This window comes from Poecilia formosa, unplaced genomic scaffold (assembly GCF_000485575.1).
Source record: "Poecilia formosa unplaced genomic scaffold, Poecilia_formosa-5.1.2 Scaffold145, whole genome shotgun sequence".
In the NCBI taxonomy this organism is placed as follows: domain Eukaryota; kingdom Metazoa; phylum Chordata; class Actinopteri; order Cyprinodontiformes; family Poeciliidae; genus Poecilia; species Poecilia formosa.
In genome coordinates, this window is record NW_006800084.1 from 267,989 (window position 1) to 288,601 (window position 20,613).

Consider the following 20,613-nt stretch of genomic DNA (forward strand, 5'->3'; position numbering starts at 1 on the left):
GAACAAAGATGGAAGAAAATATGCTTAAAGTACAGAACATACACATTACTCACACCTCCTTTTTTCCACCATTTTCATTAGTTTTTTTATTGTCATACAAATAGAAAAATTATCAATGTTTTAATAAATAAAAGCAAAGCATTTTAATAAAAAAAATACCCAAACTTACAAGTTGTTGATTTTGAAAATAGAAAACCCTACATATTTATTTCCACCCCTATTGTAAGTGTATAAAAAAACCAAAAAGCTAAAAAATGTTTTATTGCAGTAGTAAAAAAATGTGCTGCAGGTCAGGGAGCTTTGGATTTTTTTTAAATCTCCATTAGAGTCCATAACATTTAATGCCAGATGGCTGATTTCATTTAAAACGAAGTTCAACCTGAAATTCATAAAAAAAATAAAACAGCATTGATGACTCTAAGTAAAATATTAATTGTACACAATATGGAAACACAATATAAAATTTATGATTTAAAAAAATACTGTAAACATTAAATAACTATTTTAATGTTTAAAAGGAAAACATTAAAAACACCACGCATTTTCCAAAAATATAAATCTGCAATGATTATGGCGTTGGAGAGACTCGTTCCTCGTCTTAGGAGCCGCACATCAGGCATTCATCCTTGTTGGCTAAGGAGCAGACCATGGCCGCTGTGTTGCGCTCTCTGGATTCCTCCTCCAGGCTCTTTGCTGACTGGCTCTCCTTCAGTTTCTCCTTGTTCAGGGTGAACTGAATCGGGTTGGCAGCGGGCTTCGTTCGGAGGTAGTACATGCCGGTTTTCAGGCCCTGCAGGCAAGAAAGGACGGGGATTATTAGGAGTTCCTGCTGATGCTCTGAGGTCGCGTATTTGTCCTTTGGTTCCGGACGTACCAACTTCCATCCGTAAAAGTGCATGCTGGTGAGTTTGCCGTAGTTTGGCTCAGCGATGTGAATGTTCAGAGACTGACTCTGATCGATGTAGGTGCCACGATCTGCTGCCATCTTCAGGACGGTTTTCTGGGAGATTTCCCAAACTGTTTTATAGAGCTGCTTCAGATCTTCTGGGATCTCTTCGATGTCCTAAGCAAGAAGTGAGAGCATATTTTAAAAATCGGCTTCTTGAAGAATACATCCCATTTTCTTGCTGATTTTTTTTTAATATTTTGTTTTACCTGGATGGAGCCGTTCTGAGCAATCAGCTGGTTCTTCATGTCCTCATTCCACAGTCCTCGTTCAGTGAGGTCCTTCAGCAGGTGGGGATTCACAATCTATACGACAAATTTAAAAGATCATGAGGCAATCTTTTCTTCCTTTATGGATGTCTTAAACATCAGTCACATTTCCAATCCCAGCAAATGTTTTCCAGGACTAAATTCAACTCCTGATGTAGATTTAATCTGTGATTTTATCCATTACACAGTGCAGTGAGTCGTGCATCTGCAATTTTTACAACCAATAAAAACTTGCAAACACATAAAATCACAGTAAAAGAGAGAGATGGCACTGCCTCTGTGAAACCCAGACAACTGTTTATGCAGTTGCACAGAAAGCAGTTGAAACACTGATGAATTTTATGACATTTAAAGCAAATTTATGTTTATAAAACTGGAGAATAACCTTTTATTTTATGTAGGTCTTATCTCTACATGTTTAGGTGTAACCACATGACAGACTATCAAGAGCAGCTAATAAACATGCTAGCATTAGCCTAGCGGGAGCACCAGTCAGCAGGAGCAAGATTTAAGTTTCTTTATGACTGTAGCTGGATTTGTCGTGTCAGATGCAGATCTTCGGCTCTTAAGAAACTTCTGCCTGGACAAAATATTTGTCATTGCCGAGATTCTGCAGAATCCAGAGCAACACTGAATGCAAATAAATTAAATGGGACGCATTAAATACAGTTCAAACTATTTATCTAAATGGAACAGATTTTAATACACTGATTCTTGAACAAGTCTGACACACTGACTACTTGTGTACTGGACAAGTACACAGACTGCAAATCACTACTATATGAACAAGATTTGGATCATGACTAAAACTAAATCCTGATGTTTGTTTCTTTTTTTTTTTTTTAGAGATTTAAAGCAGCAAATGCATTCTGCGCTGACCTGAAACTCTCCTGAGAGCACCCTGCGAGTGTAAAAGTTGCTTGTGTACGCCTCAATGGACTCATTGTTACCCAGGATCTGGGCAGTGGAAGCTGTGGGCATCGGGGCTAAAAGCAGACTGTTCCTTACACCGTGCCTAAGAACAAAACATGTAATGTATAAAGGGTTAATAAAGGATCTGCTTCAGGAAAGCGGATGTTTAAAACAAGAGGAAGTGAAGATTTCACGTAAGACTTACTTGGCAATTTTCTCCTTCAGTGCCTTCCAGTCCCACAGGTCTGTTGGTGTTTTTTCCCACATGTCGTACTGAAGGATCTAAAAAAAAAAAAAAAGAAAGGCAGACCAGCATGATGAGCACATAACATAAGCTCTAATCTGCAGATTAGACAGATGTTTCTCCAGATGGATGTGTGAAGACTACTCACTCCCTTGCTGACAGGAGAGCCGGCGTAGGTTTCATACGGGCCAAATTCTGCTGCCAGCTCACAACTGGCCTCCAGGGCGGCGTAGTAGATGGTTTCAAAGATGTGAATGTTGAGTAACTGGGCCTCTGGGCTTTCAAATGGGTAGCGCATGAGGATAAAGGCATCAGCCAGACCCTGCACACCGATTCCAATAGGCCTGTGACGCTTGTTGGACTTTTCAGCCTGTAATGCAGGAATCATGAGGTGTTTTAAAGGAAAAATTTATTGTTTCAAGCAGTTGTTTACGTACATTTACTGCTGATGAATCAATTATTGGAATAAATGTTTCAGCTCATGTACTTGATGACTCATTGTTGGAGCATACAAACTCAAAAGAAACCAAATGCAGAAAGAACAGATTCAGAGCTGTAATTGTACAAATAAAAATATACGGATTTTGAATAAAAAAAAAAACAAAAAACAAAACAAAAACTATTTGTCTATCCAAAACTACTCAAGTAGCAGTTTTAGCATCGCCTAGTTCAAATTCAGTAAAACAATCCTTTTAAGCACCTTCTGCTATCCAATTATTAATTGATTAATAAAAAAAAAAATCTACTTATTATTCCTAAACTTTATAGATTTTAAGTCGATGCATTAATTATTTTTTATCTTCAGATGCACACCTTACTACAAATAATCATGCGTGCACTAAAGGAAAGCTATATTTTAGTCAATAAAATGTTTTTTTTATTATTTAAAAAGGAACTTAGTTATTTTTTTATGCATTTCAATTTTTTTTGTAAAATAATCTTCAGGGGTTAAATTAAATATCTGCAGAATTTGCACATTTCTGATCTGATTAATCTATTAGTCATCATAATATTCGATTACGTAAACATCTGACTGGAACTGCAGCTGCAGGGAGGTCAGCTTCCCCGGAGCCATTAGTGCTGGAGTCACACCTCAGGCACTGGGTAGTAGTTGATATCGATGATCTTGTTGAGGTTCCTGACAATCACTTTGGTTACAGATGCAAGCTTGTTAAAGTCGAAGCTCCTTTCTGGGGTGACATACATGTTGAGGGCGAGGGAAGCCAGGTTACACACTGCAACCTGAGTTAGAGACAGAGCAGAGCTGGTTGAAAATACCCATCATCGACGCGCTGCAGAAGGCTAGTCGTGGTGCCATGCAGGAACAATCTCAACCTGTAGGGGTCAGCATGTTCACCTCATCTCTACTTGTGTATTCGACGATCTCTGTGCAGAGATTGCTGGACTTGATGGTGCCCAGATTTTGCTGGTTGGTCTTCCTGTTGCAGGCGTCCTTGTAGAGCATGTACGGCGTACCCGTCTCTGTCTGCGACTCGATGATGGCGTACCAGAGCTGCTGAGCCTTCACCACACGCTTCACCCTGCCCTCCTTCTCGTAACTGGAAATGGATGTGATCAACAAGGAGGCGTTAGCCCTGAAAAATGCACGGCTTGGTGGAAAAAAAAACTTGTTTGCCGTGTCGTGTTTACCGAGTGTAGAGCTCCTCAAACTCCTCTCCCCAGCACTCATCCAACCCAGGACATTCGCTTGGACACATCAGAGACCAGTCCTACAGGGGACAGAGGAGTGGACACAAGGTTAGTGATAAATCCACTGCAGATCTACGAGACAGAAAATTTCTCTCGGGATTCACCTGATTGCTTTCCACTCGCTTCATAAAGAGGTCTGGAATCCACAAGGCAAAGAACAGGTCTCTGGCTCTCTGCTCTTCTTTACCCGTGTTCTTCTTCAGCTCCAAAAACTCAAACACGTCAGCATGCCACGGCTCCAGGTACACAGAGAAGGCCCCTGGTCTCTGTAAACACAATGGCCCGTGCGGCTAAGGGTTTAGGAAGCCCTTCAACTACCGTTTTATGCGTCATTGTTAGACTCCTTCAACGTCTTTGGCACAAATTCTCACCTTGTTGCCGCCCTGGTCCACATAACGTGCTGTGTTGTTGTACACTCGCAGCATGGGAACCAGCCCGTTAGAAATGCCGTTAGTCTGAAAAACATAACAAATACGTTACATCTGGTTGTTCAAAAGAACAAGTTAATTTGAGTTTAGCCGTGGCTGTATTTACCCCAGCAATGTAGCTGCCTGTTGCTCTGATACAGCTGACCGCCAGGCCGATGCCTCCTGCTGATTTGGAAATGAGCGCGCACTGCTTCAGTGTGTCGTAGATACCGTTGATGCTGTCCTCACTCATAGCTAGCAGGAAACAACTGCAAAAGTCATCCAAGCGGTTGAATTAGGAAAAAGATGAGCTTCAAAGTTTAGGTTATGCTTTCTCTGAGTACAGTACACTTGTCAGGAACAGTCCTGAAAGTCATTTTCATTTTAGACTTCTAATGCTACATTTGAGTTTTTCGTTTTCGTAAAGGACTGACGAGACAAAAAGCATAGCTTCAATGAATTAATTAAGCACATGTTTAAAATTATTTTTAATTTTTTTCTCATTGGTCCAGAATTATACCAGCATACACACCATTAATGTTTGCGTAACATCCCTTAGTAAGCTATTGACTTCTTAAAGCTATCAGTAAACCTATGGATGGATATCTGAGACTTCTGCACCCAGTTCATTAAAGTCATTTCTTGATCAACTGCCCAAAACATGGTTCATTCCCACAGTCATTCATTCCCATGAGGAGAGAATTTAAATTTCTCACAGCAAGTGTGCAGTGTTCGCCTTATTTACCTGGACAGCTGAGGCCTGGTGGTGCCGGCGTTGAACAGGGTAGGAGACGCGTGAGTGAACCACTTCTCTGAAAGCAGGTTGTATGTTTCAACAGCTGCATCAATGTCTTCTTTGTGAATCCCGACTGCCACTCTCATCAGCATGTGCTGGGGTCTCTCAGCAACTATGAAAAGCGGTGAATAATAATAATTTAGGGACTTAAAATGATAAATAATTTGATGGGGACATTTACAGTCATGAAAGTAAATTCTGAATAAATAAGGAAACATACCTTTGCCGTTGATCTTCAGCAAATACGATCGCTCAAGAGTCTATAAGAGCAAAATAAAGTCTGTCAGTGTGCTTGCTAATTGTTAAAATTTTATACCAAAAACAAAGCAAAGTCCTACCTTAAAACCAAAGAAGTTGTAAGAAAAGTCTCTGTCGTAAATGATGGCTGAGTTGAGGAGCTGCAAGAGCCGAGATTGCCATGTTAATACGAAAAAAACCGAAAGTACAAGCATATGTTACTTCCCTCATGCTTACTTACGTCCTTGTTTTCGAGGACAATGTCCAGTGTCTCCCTGGAGATCATAGGGGAGTGACGTTTGTTAAAAGGGTTGACATAGTTGTACAGGTCTTCCATCACATCTGTGTGAGAAGCAGACAGGCTGTTGATTTTAACATCGAGTCATGGCAGAGGTAAGTAGCATCTTACAGGAAGCACTGGACGTCATTATGAAGCTGCATAGACTGCAATACTCATTTGAAAGCAAAACGTATCAAGTTTGCTCTGATTACTAATTATGTAACTTATTAAATAAATAAGTTGCTCTTCCTTCCTCTTTACCATTGTGCACTATTTTGTATTGATCTGCAATGTTAAATCTTAGCAGAATACATGGAAATTTGTGGGTGTAATTTGACAAAGTGTGCAAATCTTTAGAGAGTGTTAATGCTTTTCAGAGCCACTTGCACTTATTATGAAACAATCAACAGCAAACATACCACTGAAAACCTTCTTGGTCTCTCGGTGCAGGTTGGACACAGCGATCCGAGCAGCCAGGATTGCATAGTCGGGATGTTTGGTGGTGAGAGTGGCAGCAGTCTCTGCAGCCAGAGTGTCCAGCTCCACAGTGGTGACCCCGCTGTACAGACCCTGAATCACCTTCATTGTAATCTGGGTCTGCGTAAATAGAGAGGCGAGGTCATGACAGAATAAAGTGCACATTCCTGTTTGATTATTTTTTGTTGTTTGAACTTACAGGGTCCACAAAGTCACTGTTGAGCCCATAGCAGAGTTTCTGAATGCGGGATGTGATTTTATCAAAACTAACTGCCTCCTCCCGCCCATCTAAAAGAAAAACACAAAAGAGAGGGGTTTTTTTAAATATATATTTATTTAACCAGGTTCTGAAATAAATCACTAGAGAAGCTTAATGATATTAAATGTCAAACGGAGTTTTATTTTATTTTATGCCACTCAAGCAACATCAAACAGCTTCCTGATCCAGATGATCAGGAAGCTCACAGTGCAGCGCCAACACAGGAGCGCGCCAACACAACACTATAAGCTTATTTTTGACATTTATACAGTCTTAGTTTGTAAATCGATTTTGTAAAAAAAATCAAAGTGAATACTCAAAATAAACAACTAAACAAGGTACATTTGTTCGTTTAAAGTTTCGGTTCAGATGCGACTGTTTGAGCAAAAAACATATTCTGATTGCAGAATATATATGTATTCTTTTTAAAAGGAGAAAATCTTAGAACACATATAGAAATCGCCAACTCTGTCGTTTCATAATTGGATTCTTTGTTCTGTTTCGGCGGAAACTGAAACTGTACACAAAGAAACTACAACACGCCACAACGTCTATAATATGGCATGAAACTGGAAAATAAAACACGTTATCCTTCAATGTGCAAACACGCATACTGCCTTTGAGTCATTGGACAACGTTTGCAGAACAATAACTTCATGTTTTCTGACAAGGAGGAAAAGACAAAAACCTGATAATACCTCGTTTAATCACGTGCATGTTGACCGAAGATCAGCTGTTTATTCCTAGAATGAAGGTTTTAGTACTTTCTTCTCGGCCGGAGACAGAAAAAGAGTAAAACTATTAAACGATTGTTGCTGCTTGTTATCCTCTGCAACATTGAATCTCAAAGTAAGAGCGCCAACCAAGACAGACGCTGCTTGAAAAGCTGTCGCTCTGGACAGTGCCGGTGTTTTCAGCCAATCAGCGTTGACTTTGGAAGACCGCTAACCAATCACAAGCAGAGCACAGTCCATTAATATCCTGCTCTGAATAATCTGGCGGGATGTCATGTTTATAATGTTATTATAGCAGACGATTGTTATAAACACATTATATGGCTATCGTTGTCTGTTTGCAGTTTGGTGATAAAAACGCCAACAACGATCTGTTCGGGTTTATGGAAAGCAGCATTCACTTCCCTTTTTATATTAATGCTTGATCATTTTTTAGTTTTTAATTAACACATTGTTTACAGGTAAGTAAACAATAAAGTTAGATAATTATGTTGTGTTTTCTTTGACAGTCAAAACTAACATTATTTAGTAAATTACCACTGATATTGTGCTAATTTTTAATAGTTTCATTTTCATATTAGAAATTCAGACTACTTTTAATTCTGGTTATAATTTTAGCTTTTAAAATATGTTCCCGTAGTTTCTTTTCACTTTCACAGTTCAGTTTAAGGGGAAAGTGCATAAAGCTAACAATATCACAATGGATATTTCTGTTAGAAATTAGAACCACAAGGAACAGAAACTTTTATGCAATGGGTGTAACAAATCCACACAGTTTTCTTTGTGTACTGTTGATAGAGTCGTGAACATTTTTTCTTTCTACATGAAATATAACAGCTTTAAAAGAGAGAATAGTAACAATATGCTTCAAGAGTTAAGCAAACAGGATATTTTACAATTTTATAAGCTAAATACATCTTATTTACTGTATCTAACCCATTTAAAACATTCTAAATATTAGCTATAATGTGGTACATTGATTTTTTTTTTTTTTTTTTTTGGGGGGGGGGACAAGATACCGTTGGACTCTAAATAAGAAAAATACACGGTTTACAAATTGACCTACATTTAATTTGGAACTTTATTTTGAAGGTGTTTGAAACAGGAAGTGACTCTCCTAAGCTGCTCCGCTAATGCTAATGGCCCCGGAACGTTAAAGAAGCTCTCTGAAGATGGCTGGCGTGTTTGAGGTGGAGGTTGACGGTGTGGAGCACGACCACGGGCTGGAGCAGCATAATGAACCGAACCAGGTTAGACTAATGAGAATAAACAGGAATTCTTAGGTTATTCTGGGAAGGAGCTAGCTTATGAGTTAGCTCCTGCTCCCAGATTTAGCTAACTACTAACTACCACGATTAACTTACCAACCATGACCAGGCAGAGTGTCTGGGAGGAAGGAGGTTGTCAAGTGAACTAACAGCTAAACTTGTGGAACCAGGACACAAGTTTAGCTGTATGGCAAGTACAAACAAAAATAAAATTACAGCCTTGCTAAGACCATAAGCATCACCTGCTATTACTCAATCAAAGCTACTTGTGTTCTTCCCTTTCTCTCTCGATTATAAATGGTTTCCTCCTTTGTAATTTTGCTGAGCTGTGAGTGACATTTTAAAGCAATCTTTAGTATAAGATTATGTGGCTGGTGGGGCTCAAAGGTCAGGTAATTTCAGTGGAAGTAACTTTAGCACTTCCTGTGATATTTCAGTGTTTGAATTAAACTCAGCTTTTTGAAAGGTACAATGGTGAGACTGTGTGTAAGTCTGTTAGGTTGTGTCATTGTTTCAATTTTGTGTATATGAATAGAAATGATTTTGAAATACTCCTAAAATTCAGATGTTGATCATTTTGTAACCTTTGGCCTGGTTGTCCTTCATCTCGTTGAGGAAAGTGAAATAACAGTATAATAACAAATAGGATCCAAGATTGTACTAAACTGATCACATTCAATTAAGAATGGTTGCCTTATTCAGTATTACTACACAGAAATTAATACAAAATATTACATACTAGCAGTACATCTCACTCACATGCTGTGCTACAAGGGTGATTGCCTCTGCAGTAATGATGCAGTAATTCATGCAAGAGGATTCCCCGCCAAGTATTGAGTGCATAGAAATGTACATACTTTTCAGAAGGCTGACATTTGTGCATTTGACATCAGTTTTTGATTGGTCTAATATGATATTCTAATTTTCTAAGACACTGAATTTTGAGGGTTTTTTTCTTTTTACCTGTAGACTATAATCATTAAAATAGTTTTAAAAAAATAAAATAAAGCTTGAAATATTTTACTCCATGTGTAATGAATTTCTGTAAAATTATGTTTCGCTTTCTGAGGTGACTGGCAAGAAATATTGAACTTTTACACTATATTCTTAATTTTTTTTGAGATGTGCTAGTACATCTGAACCTTCATTTGGATTCCTGCTTAGGATGACGATTAATATTTCTCTGTTGTTCCAGGTAATTATAACGAGACAGGCATACGTCAGTGATTCCTACCAGCCTCTAAATTAATTTCAGGTTGTTAAACAAGCTCAACAACCTGGGAGGGACAGCAGCTGTTAAGTCCAGAGAACAATGTTACTCCAGAATGCTTTATTTGATGTAGCTGTCAGAGGTGCACCACTTTGGCTTTTACTCGACCAATGCTTTTTATTTACTTTGTTTTGGTATTTTTAGATCTGACCAACTTATTCCATGAAAGGTTCTACATGTATCTTGATGGAAATTAGCATTTTGAATTAATCAGAAAAGGAAACGGTTACAAAAAATTTCCATTTGAGCATCATAGGGTCTTTAATTGACAAAAAATTTAATCATTAATTTACCCACCAGGCCCAGAATTAATGACTAAAATAAAATTGATTGTTGCGTGGTGATAACCGCAACTAGAAAAGGTTTTTTTAAAAAATACAGGTTTAGTTTTAACCGAGAACTAGTTGTCAGTTGTCTCACCTCTTTAAATAAAATAAAACTAACCTCAAGTGATACAGAGATTAGGCTTTTTAAAATAGAAAATTATGACTGATTCAAATTTTTGGTTTTACCAATACAACAAAAATAGACCAAAAAAATGTGTTGCAGGTTTGGGATCTTACACAGAATTAAGGAATTACAAAATTGACAATTTACAAACTTCCGCTTTGCAATTTTATTCACTTTCTACCCTTTCTTCTGTGTTTTTACAGTTTGATGTGTCCAAGCTTTCACCAGAAGAGAAATGGAGGTCAGTGTATGCATCACACTCGGACTTATCTGTACAGTTAATTGTTGCACGTCAGTGGGTTTTCAGCTGATAATGCACAAGGTTTTTGCATAATACATCAGTAATAAATCACTATCTGTTTCTGTCTCTTTAATGCATTTATCTGAAACATATTCTAATCTTACCAAGGTCAAAATACAAACCATTTTACTCCTGTTTTTAAAGATGACACCATTTACAGTATTTCTATCAGCCCATGTGCCACCACGAGCACATATCCTGTTTTGGTGTAAATCTTCCGATCACGCGGTTGCTTGTTAACCTACATTGCTCATTTATATCTCTATCAACAGAGTGGAGCATGCAAAAATGCATGCCAAACACAAAGGTCATGAGGCCATGCACGCAGAAATGGTGCTGATCCTCATCGTCACCCTGGTCGTCGCCCAGCTGGTACTCGTGCAGTGGAAACAGAGACACCCAAAGTCGTACAACGTAAGGCACAAAAGACACAAGCTCTGAGTGTGAATTTGGAAATATCATCATGTAACGGTTTGCATACTGAGTCTCAAAATCTTTTCAAGTGGGACAAGAGGTATGTGTGTCTGCATCGGTGTGAAAAGTACTTTTGTGAAATCTCCAGTGTGGAGGAACATGCATCTTTACGTTTAGATTATACGTGTGGCAGCGCACTGCTGCAATGTCGTTTACTAATACAGAGAAATAAAAACTGATATTTCCATTCTTGTTCTTAGTTCGATTCAAATGGACTTTCAGTTTTCCTCGTCTCTGATAGCATTGACAGCTTAGTTTGTTTTTTTTTTTCTTTTGCTCAAATTCGCTATTGATTCTGCACATTTCGTGTCTCGTAGCTGGTGACACTGTTTCAGATGTGGGTAGTTCCGCTCTACTTCACTACCAAACTCCACTGGTGGAGGTTTCTGTCCACGTGGTTCATCTTCTCCGTCATCACAGCGTACATCTCCTTCCGTGCCACTCGCAAACCACTGGCCTGCACCACGCCGAGGTGAATCTCATTTTTAGAAAAGCTTCACTTACAAATATCCACATAAAAAAGAGAGATGACAGATTAGTGCTGCGATAATTGTAAAACAGTCTCAAGTCAAACACATTTACTGTCTGTTTGTATTTGTAGGTTGGTGTACAAGTGGTTCCTCCTCCTGTACAAGATCAGCTATGCCATAGGAATATTTGGCTATAGCGTTGTCATGTTTACACTTTTTGGTATAAACCTTATATTCAGGTATGTATAGTTGCACAAAATTATTTTCTCTCTCTTTTTTTTTCTTTTTTTAATATTGTAAAATTTTCCAGTGGGTGATGTATAGTGTGTTCATGAAAGCTGTACAACTCAACCAATTTTTTTTTAGCTTTTAGGGCTCCTTGATTTGTTGCACTTTCTCACCGCTAGATGGTGCTGTTTTCAAATTCTATGTAACAACTACTTTAAAAATCCATCTACCACTTCACATAAAAAAAACTAGAAGGCTATCAAAAAGTTTTTAACTTTAGTAGTTTAATTAACAAAACTTAAACGTGTGATGTATAGAAACATTTAAGCATGACAAAAATTGCTTCAGAAATGCCAATCTTTTGAATTTTCTTCATGTACTGTACAGGATTGACATTAAGTAAGAAGTCTTGGCTGCATAGCCAAGACTCAGAATTTCTGAGTTAATGTAATGTGGCATGAATGTCACCAATCTGTGATTTTAAGGAAGCCCAGGATCATTTAATGGTGTTAATGGGTTTGGTGTCTCCTCTTGCTTTATTTTCTATGGCAGTGGTCCCCAACCTTTTTATTACCGCGGACCGGTCAAGACTTGGAAATTTTGCAGCGGCCCGGGGGAGGGGGGCGGACAAAACGTCAGATAAGGCTTCTACATCCTGCTAAAGCCTGAATAGATTTGGGTTGTCTTGGTCTTTTATCGGTTGTCTTGGNATTTGGGTTGTCTTGGTCTTTTATCGGTTGTCTTGGTCTTTTTATCTTTTATTTTTCCCTGACTGGGAACGAGAATACAACCTGCTGAATGTGACCATAAGCCAATCAGAAAGCGTGGTGACATAAGAACAGAGGGGAATCCCAAACAGCTGACATATCGCGCAACTGAGAGTCCGGTGGATATCAGATCTCATATCAGATATCATATGTGGAAATGTTTATTATTATATGTAAAGGTCATTATTATATTCATTCATTTAAAAATGTTAACTATGAAAAAACATTCATCTCCAAATCATAGTGCAGCAAATAGAGCGGCTGCTCCCGTCGTCTTTCATCCACCGCCTTTTCTTTTCGTTACGTCTTTTATCTCTTAAAATGACTCCACAAACTATCACTATTGCTTCTACATCGTCATCCGTGTTTGGTTATTCTAAATTCTTGCTATGTTGGGGGTCTTACTGAATTATCCTCTGGACTTGGGATGTTTGTGACTGAATCGGTTCATGTTGCTTCTGCCTTGGAGACACGAACCGATCGAACCTGTTGTACTTTTTTCAGCTCTGTGGTCACAGAGGTTTGGAGAATCGGCCGTCAATCCTTAAATCTTGCCGTCTAAACCAGACTTAAGACTCACAAGCTCTACTCATCTCCTCTTGACCACTGCCCAAACGCTCTGACTCTGGTCGCTATGGTAACGTTTACATATCCCTTCAAAATAAGATACAGATGCGCCACAAAAACGAACATTTTACTTTCGTGAAAGTTTTAACTCACGATAAAGACTAACGGGAGTCCTGAGCTTGTTTCTCTGACGGTCCCATCTGGGAGTGATGGGAGACAATGACACCCAAAGTGTTGCTTATTTCCACAGCCTGCTTGGTCTCTACGAGGTGAAGCAGTTTGAAGCTTCATTGCCTCATTAGCAGCCGGTCGCCGCATGTTACACAGAGCGGGCTTGTAATGTTTGACTCACCTACCGGTCCGGGATAAATCCATCCCCCTGTCTCTTCTCTGGGCCTTTTTCCCTTTGCAAAGAAACTTTCCAAAGACATCTGATCTGTTTCTTACTCATTTTGCTGCTTGTGGGCTCAGTGTTGGCGCGCAAGTAACCGAGAGAATCTGGTTAAAGGATTTTCAAAATAAAAGATCCTATAATACATAAAACAGAAATATTTAATTATTTCTTGCACAGCCCGCTACCAATTGGCCCGGGGGTTGGGGACCACTGGTCTATGGGGTTTGTTGGTCAGACATGTTTCCTTTGCCAATCAAGCACAGTCACTATGAGCAAGTTCCAAGTGCAGAGGCAACCATGAAGTGGTACATGGCTCCAAAGGTGAACTTGATATCACACAGTGAACCGACCTGCCAGCTGCTCGTTCACCTTTTCTATCATTTCTTATTCAACAATTTTACCGAAGAAAGCGTTAATATAATATCTGTAGAGGTCCCTGATATGTTTTTGTTCTAGACTGAGTACAAGTGCTTCAATTTAGGTACTCACTGATACCAAGTACTGATACCACACGATAACTTCTGAAAATAAATGTATTTAGTTTAGTCTTTGAGTTGCACAGCTGCACAGCACAGGAGGAAAATCCAGCAGAACTGTGGAATCGGTTTGGAGTATTGGGTACGAGTACTTGACGCTGGTGTCGGGTATTAATATTCAGTTTCTTTATTGGTCATGTGTAATATTCCAGTTTTCTGAGTCACTTTATTTGAGTTAGCTGTACACATAGCAACCAAAAAGTCTCTGTGGTTGAGGTTTAGTGGTGGCACGAGATTATAAATGGACGCCGTTGTAGCTAACCCTCTCACTTGCAGGGATTTCTTTAGCAAATCCTGAACATATCTGCAGCTTATTTTCTTGTGAACAGGCTCTCTGACACAGGACTATTTCATTTCCTCATTGTTGCGGTTAAACCGACTGACACATTTGCCCTTTAATGTGTCAGGACATATTAAAGGGCAAAGGCTAATAATCCTGTTTATGTAATTATTGTTCCATTTGCTAATTCATCTGGTTTTGTAATTTCCCAAGTATTTGTATCTTTTTACTAATGTGGATTTTAACTGAACTTGACTGGATTACTTTAGAACTAGGATTGAATTGGAGTAAACTGTGCATCTAGTCCTTTGTTGTTGTTTTTTTCTACATTTCTCAGCTGAACTAAAAAATAAAATTCACATTGTCATAATTGGGTATTTGGGAGAATTTTGAGGGAAAATATACATTTTAAAACAATTATGGATAAGGCTGTAGAAAACATGGGAAAAGTGAAACACTGTGAACACTCTCCAGATGTGCTAAATGTAACTGAATTTGAATCAATTTTTAATTTCTGTACTCAAATTAGATTTCTGTCTCGGAAAATGTCCTGTCATCCTTACATACGTAAACTGAATTGAAATGAACGACAACCAAGCCGACTGGAAATCATTTTACTAGCTTTGCTTGGATAAAGAGTGGAATGACCTCGGTCCAGAAAAATGTAGCCTATAAGAATCAGTCTGTTTCTAAAATTGCAAAGGTTAATGTAAACATTATGTAAAAAGCTTAAGTTTTCATGACAAGTGACGCATATGATCTGCACGTAAAAAAATGTCTGCCTTCCTCTTTTTTCTTTTTTTTTCCATAGAGATGGTTGCCAAGGAGAAGATTGCTATTGTTTTCAGTTTCATTGTTTATAAGATTAAGCAGTTGTTTTGTTTATATATATTTAAAACATGGTTACGGCTATTTTAAGGTTTATTGATTCTAAAATAAGTCTTGAGATCAAGGTTTTCTATTTGAAATGATTAGGAAGTCCTAAATAATTTAAAGCAAAGTTTGTAAAACAATGAAAAATGGATCATTTGGGTGCAGTGTTAAGTCTTTTTATTAGTTCACTTTTCTTTATTGGTCTTTTGCAGCTGTTGTTTATCACTGATTATCCCTGCAGGATAAAACCAGAGGATGCTATGGACTTTGGCGTTTCGCTGCTGTTCTATGGGCTGTACTATGGAGTCCTTGGTAGAGACTTTGCCGAGATGTGTGCAGACTTCATGGCCTCAACTGTTGGAGTAAGTAGCTACATTGCATATTTTAGAGGTGGCGACTGACTCTAAATGTTACTTGAACCCTTTGTGCTTTTCATTTCAGTATTACAGTGCATCGGGGATGCCAACCAAGCACCTCTCGGACAACATCTGCGCCGTCTGTGGTCAGCCCATTCTCGTAGATGTCAGTGAGGAAGGAATAATCGAGAACACCTACAGATTATCCTGCAATCACGTGTATCCTACCTGTCACTTATACAGACGTGCTTTTTGGTTTGGTCTTATCAGTGAATAGAGAAGTTTTGGTGCATCATGGGTTGTTTTCCGGATTTGTTTTAGAAACCATGGCGTACAGCCTCACAATGTAAAGAGGAAGTAGCTTGATCTTTATCCCAGAATGTTTTGATTGTTGGTTTAAATTACCCCATGTACTTCCTCAGTGCTGATTGGAATTTGCTGAACGTTATAAACCGCACGTTTCCATGTGTAGGCCTTTTTCAAACTCTGCATTTCCATTTTAAAACCTGGCACTAACATGTTTTTCCATGTTGGCGTCCGCAGCAGTGGTCTGCAACCTTAACATCTGAAGAGTCATTTTTCCAGATAAAATTTAGTTTAGGTTTGCAAATGTTACACGGGCTCTTAAACACAACTTAATGAGGAAATCTGATGTTTTTAAATAACTGACATTTTATTTCTATTTTTAGGTTTTAATATAGGGGGAAAAAGAGGATGGATGCAGTTTTGTAATATGGGATTTGTGTATAAATGCTAAAAAAAAAAGCACATTGTTTCCAACAAAATGACACGACAAATGGATCTAAAAAACACTGTCGTTATCTTAAGAGACACATTATTGTGGAAATTCTATGTAATTATTTCATGAAAAAATTGACATAAACCTTCATTTATGTCCTTATTTTAAAATATTTCCTATTCCTTTTTTTTAAGTTAGAGCAGCACAAAGTAGGGTCTCATAAGATATATGGTTTTCATAATCTTCTACTAATTTATCTTATTGAAATTACAGCGGCACTGTCTGTACAAGTTTTGCACCAAGAGAAATTCTTGCCCATTGTTTGCAAATTCTGCAAACAAACCTTATCAAAACTCAGATCTTAAGTTGCATATTGTTGACTTTGACTGAGCCATTATTGTGGCTGAATTTTTAGGGCCATTGTCCTGTCTAAAGAGGAATTTCCCTGTATTTTGCTCCATTTATCTTCCCGTCAACTCTAACCAGCTTCCCTGTCCCTGCTGAAGAAAAGCAACCCCCACAGCATGATGCTGCCGTCACCATACGTTATGTAGGAGTATCAGAGGAGAACGGGGATTTATAAACAAACTCAATTTGTAGCTACGTGATTTTATGAGCAGAAATGCACCATAGCAGTGAAAATGATTCAAGCCATAAACCAGCTTACTAAATTATTATTGCAGTTAGATTATGATTAGAAAAACAACAGAGAAATTATTGGATGTTCAAGACAAAAAAAATTGGTCCATAATCAAGAGAAAACAATTTGCATATTGAACATTAATGTAATGGGATGTAATTTAAAGAATTTACATCTCTGAGTAAAACATTTTACACATAGAATATCCATTACAAATCCTTAATGTTTTGCTGCAATTCCAAACGTGGCATTGGTGTTTTAGATAGAAATAGCATTTTGATACAATTTCAAAACCAAACTAACAACCAAACTGTTTCTTTCAAACTCAAGTGAAAGAAACGGTATACAAATCATATTCAATTGTCTGTTACATTTGATATATTTAAAATTGAATGTTTTGAAGGGTTTTTAACAGAAATATAACTCGCTTGAATTGTGAGAATATCTCCATCACTGCCACCTAGTGGTATGTTTGTTCCTTTGACCTGTCAGCCTCCAAATATGGACTCTTTCATGTTTTCATGTCCGTTTTTTCCGCATGAACTCCTGGAATTATCCAATCTGGTGGGATATGAATCACCTGGTTGCAATCGGCGTTTTCACTGCCACCTTTCTGTTGTTGATGCTGTTGAAACGTTCATATCAACACTTTCCCATGTTCAAGCTGGTGACGCATGAAGCCTTAACTCCACGTCCAGCTTCCATGAGTTCTGCATAAGAGGCTGGTGCATCGTGGGGAAGAAGCAGATGTGTCCGTACTGCAAAGAGAAGGTGGATCTGAAGAGGATGTTCAGCAATCCGTATCCTTCCTGTTGTTCCAGCCATTTAAACAACTACTTTTTGAGCTGAATGTTGAATCTTGCTGTTGAGTATTATAAGAAGTCAAGCTAAATAATATGTTGTTGGAAGTTTAAATCGAGTGGAACAAAGTGACTAGATGTTAATTAAAGTACTAGAAATTTCCAACTTGCATATCAAACTTCTTGTTCCTTTTCATGGATCAGTTAAAGACACATTAGAGGCGCGTGACAGCAGTTTCCTACAACAGAAATGGGATTCTTCTAAATTAGAAGGTCATTAAAAAGTTTACCTTAAGCATTTCCGATCAGGGAAAGCTATATTCAGTTGTATATCTTAAATGTTTATTTTAAATTAGAGGATTGTGAGTGACAGATAACAGAATCCTAAAAAAATGTCATATTTTGTGTAAGGCCAAACAGAAATATTTTAACATAAAAGTGTTGTGGCCCATCCAGTCTAGTCTAAAGAAGCACAGACTGCTGTTCCAAGGATATCAGTTAAAAGTTGAGTGGAAGGAAGAAATGGTTTGGAAGGGGGAATTGTACATGAAGCAGGCATACACATAAATGTTCACTAGGTGTGGTTTGTGCGTCAATACTGTGCACCTGCAGGTCTTTAGTGACATGGTTTTTTTTGCAGAATCACAGGCTGATCCATGTCATGCTGCATTGATGCAGTAAGTCATGTTAAAGGAGACCTAACCCAAATATTCAGTGCATATGCTGCACTGTACATGCATATAGGTTTTCAGTATGCTGTTTAAAGAGTAGTTTTTTATTAATTTTATTTTATTGTGGAGTTCTCTGAATTTAGCTTGGTTTTCATTTTCTAGAAGCCATAATTATCAAAATTAACAAAAAAATAAACTTGAAATGTATCAATTTGTCTATTTTTTATTAGCTTAACATCTTGCATTAGGTTGAGTTTCAATGATATTCTAATTGAGTTCCTGATTGTTGTATCTCTTCTGATTACTTTGAGTTGTTCTCCTTCACTGCTTTGTTCAGCTGGGAGAGGCCACATGTCATGTATGGACAACTTTTAGACTGGCTTCGATACCTGGTAGCCTGGCAACCCGTCATCATTGGGTTTGTCCAAGGTATCAATTACGTCCTGGGTCTGGAGTGATCCCGGACTAAAGACCTCAATGGACTGAGAAGATATGCACTGGCTCCAAAAAGACTGTGGGCCTAACATTAAACTAAAACACCAACAAAAGTGTCTCTACTTTTTGTAAATATTTTTAGGCGCATATCTGTATTTACGGTTTATTTGAATTTTATTGGTGTTCTCTCTCCGGAGGTCTGTTAATTTCCTGGGGTTTGTTCCACACCCATGTGATTTGTTATTTGGTTGAACTAGTAAATTGGTTTGAAAGAGGTGCTTTTTACTGATTCGTCTTAAATATTTGAAGGTATCGTTCTTGAACCATGTTTATGTCTGAAAGTTATGAGTCATAAATTTTTTTTGCAGAAAACGTCAACAATTCGTTACTTCCTCAAATTGACACATTTTCTTATTTCAGTTTAATCACTCATCTCGCTGCTTCACATTTGTCGACGTATTTTTAACTCAAAGTTGCGTAGGTTTCTTAAAGCTGATGTCATTCGTCTTCTGACTGGAAGCATCCAGTCAATGGGGAAAACCTTTTAATCATACAAAACCTACTATTTTATGAAACTTTCTGAAACATAAAGGTTACTTTCAGGGTATTTTTAGCAATATCCTTATTTTAACATTTTGTAGCTCTGGAGTAATAGAGGTTATTTAGTTGGTCTCACCATTATAAGACCAAGGGAAACTCTTTTTTTTCCAAAGCTATGGTACTCAAAGGCATCATACTGGTTAATTAGGAAACAAAACATAATGATCCTGGTCAAACTGGCCCAATCAGGGTCTCCTCTTTAATGTACAATATTAAATATATATAAAAAAGCAAACGCAGACTTTAGCAGTTTTTTCATGGATTGTTTTGAAGTACCACAACAGAATGAAACTAAAGTTTGAGTGTTATTTTTTTAAAACATCTGTTTTCCTTCTTAGGTTGGAAGTGGTACCTTTTTTTTGTTTTCATAATTTCCCACAAATTGCATCCAAGGTTTCCCCCAGAAAACTTGCTAAGCCCGGTGGTTGGGTGCGAAGGCAGTCATTCATCCAGCGGCCCGCCGTGTTTTTGAGTTAAAAAATGTTTAAAGTTGACCAACTGTAAAATCTTAAAAAATCCTAACATTTTAAAAAGACAAATACACATGAGCAATATTTAGCCTGGTGGAGCACAAGTAAAGCCTGGTGGCCCACCAGGCTTATAATGCACTGGCGGAAGCCCTGTACATCTCAGAGAAAATTCATCCATCCTCTTTTTGCTGATATTTTATGTATTTTATGTTAAAGCTTTTAAAAAAATACATTTCTTTAAAAATGAAAAATATTCTATAGATATTAACCACTAAGTTGTTTTTCTTCAAAAAGTCATGTAAAATTTGCAGTTCTCAAGTTTTGAAGTACCACAACTGTTAAAAGTTGTGGGGTAACATTTTAGTAAAAGTTACACCACAACGTCGAAATATTTTGCATTTGCTTTCAGCTTGTTCCGGCTGCAGTGAAGGCAAAAACGGCTCTATGGTTTGTAAAGGCTGCACACCCCTGGTAAAGCCTGGTGGCCCGCCAGGCTTATAATGCACTGGTGGGCCACAAATAAAATATTTTTTTTAAATTTTTGGCTGTCATTTTCAAAAAGTCAAAGCTCTAAAGAGGTTGTTTTATGGCTAAACTCTTCAAATCAAAAATGATCAGGTCATCTCAAGCAACAAATCAGTCAGTACCCTTTAATAATTGTCACATGACAATGATTGTGTGATTGTGTATAGTGTATGAACCGCACGTTTGCAGGGTTTCCACTGAATCACCGTGCGTAACAACTTGAAGTCA

The 20,613-nt window shown here is 38.0% G+C and overlaps 2 protein-coding genes across 4 annotated transcripts; one reads left to right on the forward strand and one right to left on the reverse strand.

Annotated features, from left to right (window-relative positions):
- Positions 1–176: 176 nt before the first annotated feature.
- LOC103145622 (ribonucleoside-diphosphate reductase large subunit-like) lies at positions 177–8,916 on the reverse strand. Of its 3 annotated transcripts, none has more exons than XM_016677027.1 (19): positions 8,636–8,916; positions 6,478–6,566; positions 6,221–6,398; positions 5,763–5,863; positions 5,623–5,682; positions 5,505–5,544; positions 5,234–5,396; positions 4,616–4,757; positions 4,453–4,536; positions 4,186–4,347; positions 4,022–4,101; positions 3,729–3,930; positions 3,464–3,613; positions 2,520–2,741; positions 2,333–2,409; positions 2,095–2,230; positions 1,156–1,251; positions 875–1,063; positions 177–790 (listed from the first exon to the last, which is right to left on the reverse strand). In XM_016677027.1, the coding sequence occupies exons 1-19, from the start codon at positions 8,640–8,642 to the stop codon at positions 599–601; spliced, it is 2,370 nt and encodes a 789-aa protein (XP_016532513.1). In that variant the 5' UTR covers positions 8,643–8,916; the 3' UTR covers positions 177–598. The 3 variants fall into 3 exon arrangements, with proteins under 3 accessions (XP_016532513.1, XP_007563190.1, XP_016532514.1); XM_007563128.2 differs by lacking the exon at positions 8,636–8,916 and adding an exon at positions 7,236–7,440; XM_016677028.1 differs by lacking the exon at positions 8,636–8,916 and adding an exon at positions 6,880–6,898.
- On the forward strand, positions 8,363–19,086 carry rnf121 (ring finger protein 121). The gene is made up of 9 exons (XM_007563129.2): positions 8,363–8,521; positions 10,463–10,500; positions 10,833–10,974; positions 11,352–11,506; positions 11,636–11,743; positions 15,391–15,511; positions 15,591–15,724; positions 17,583–17,684; positions 18,693–19,086. The coding sequence occupies exons 1-9, from the start codon at positions 8,444–8,446 to the stop codon at positions 18,811–18,813; spliced, it is 999 nt and encodes a 332-aa protein (XP_007563191.1). The 5' UTR covers positions 8,363–8,443; the 3' UTR covers positions 18,814–19,086.
- Positions 19,087–20,613: the final 1,527 nt, after the last annotated feature.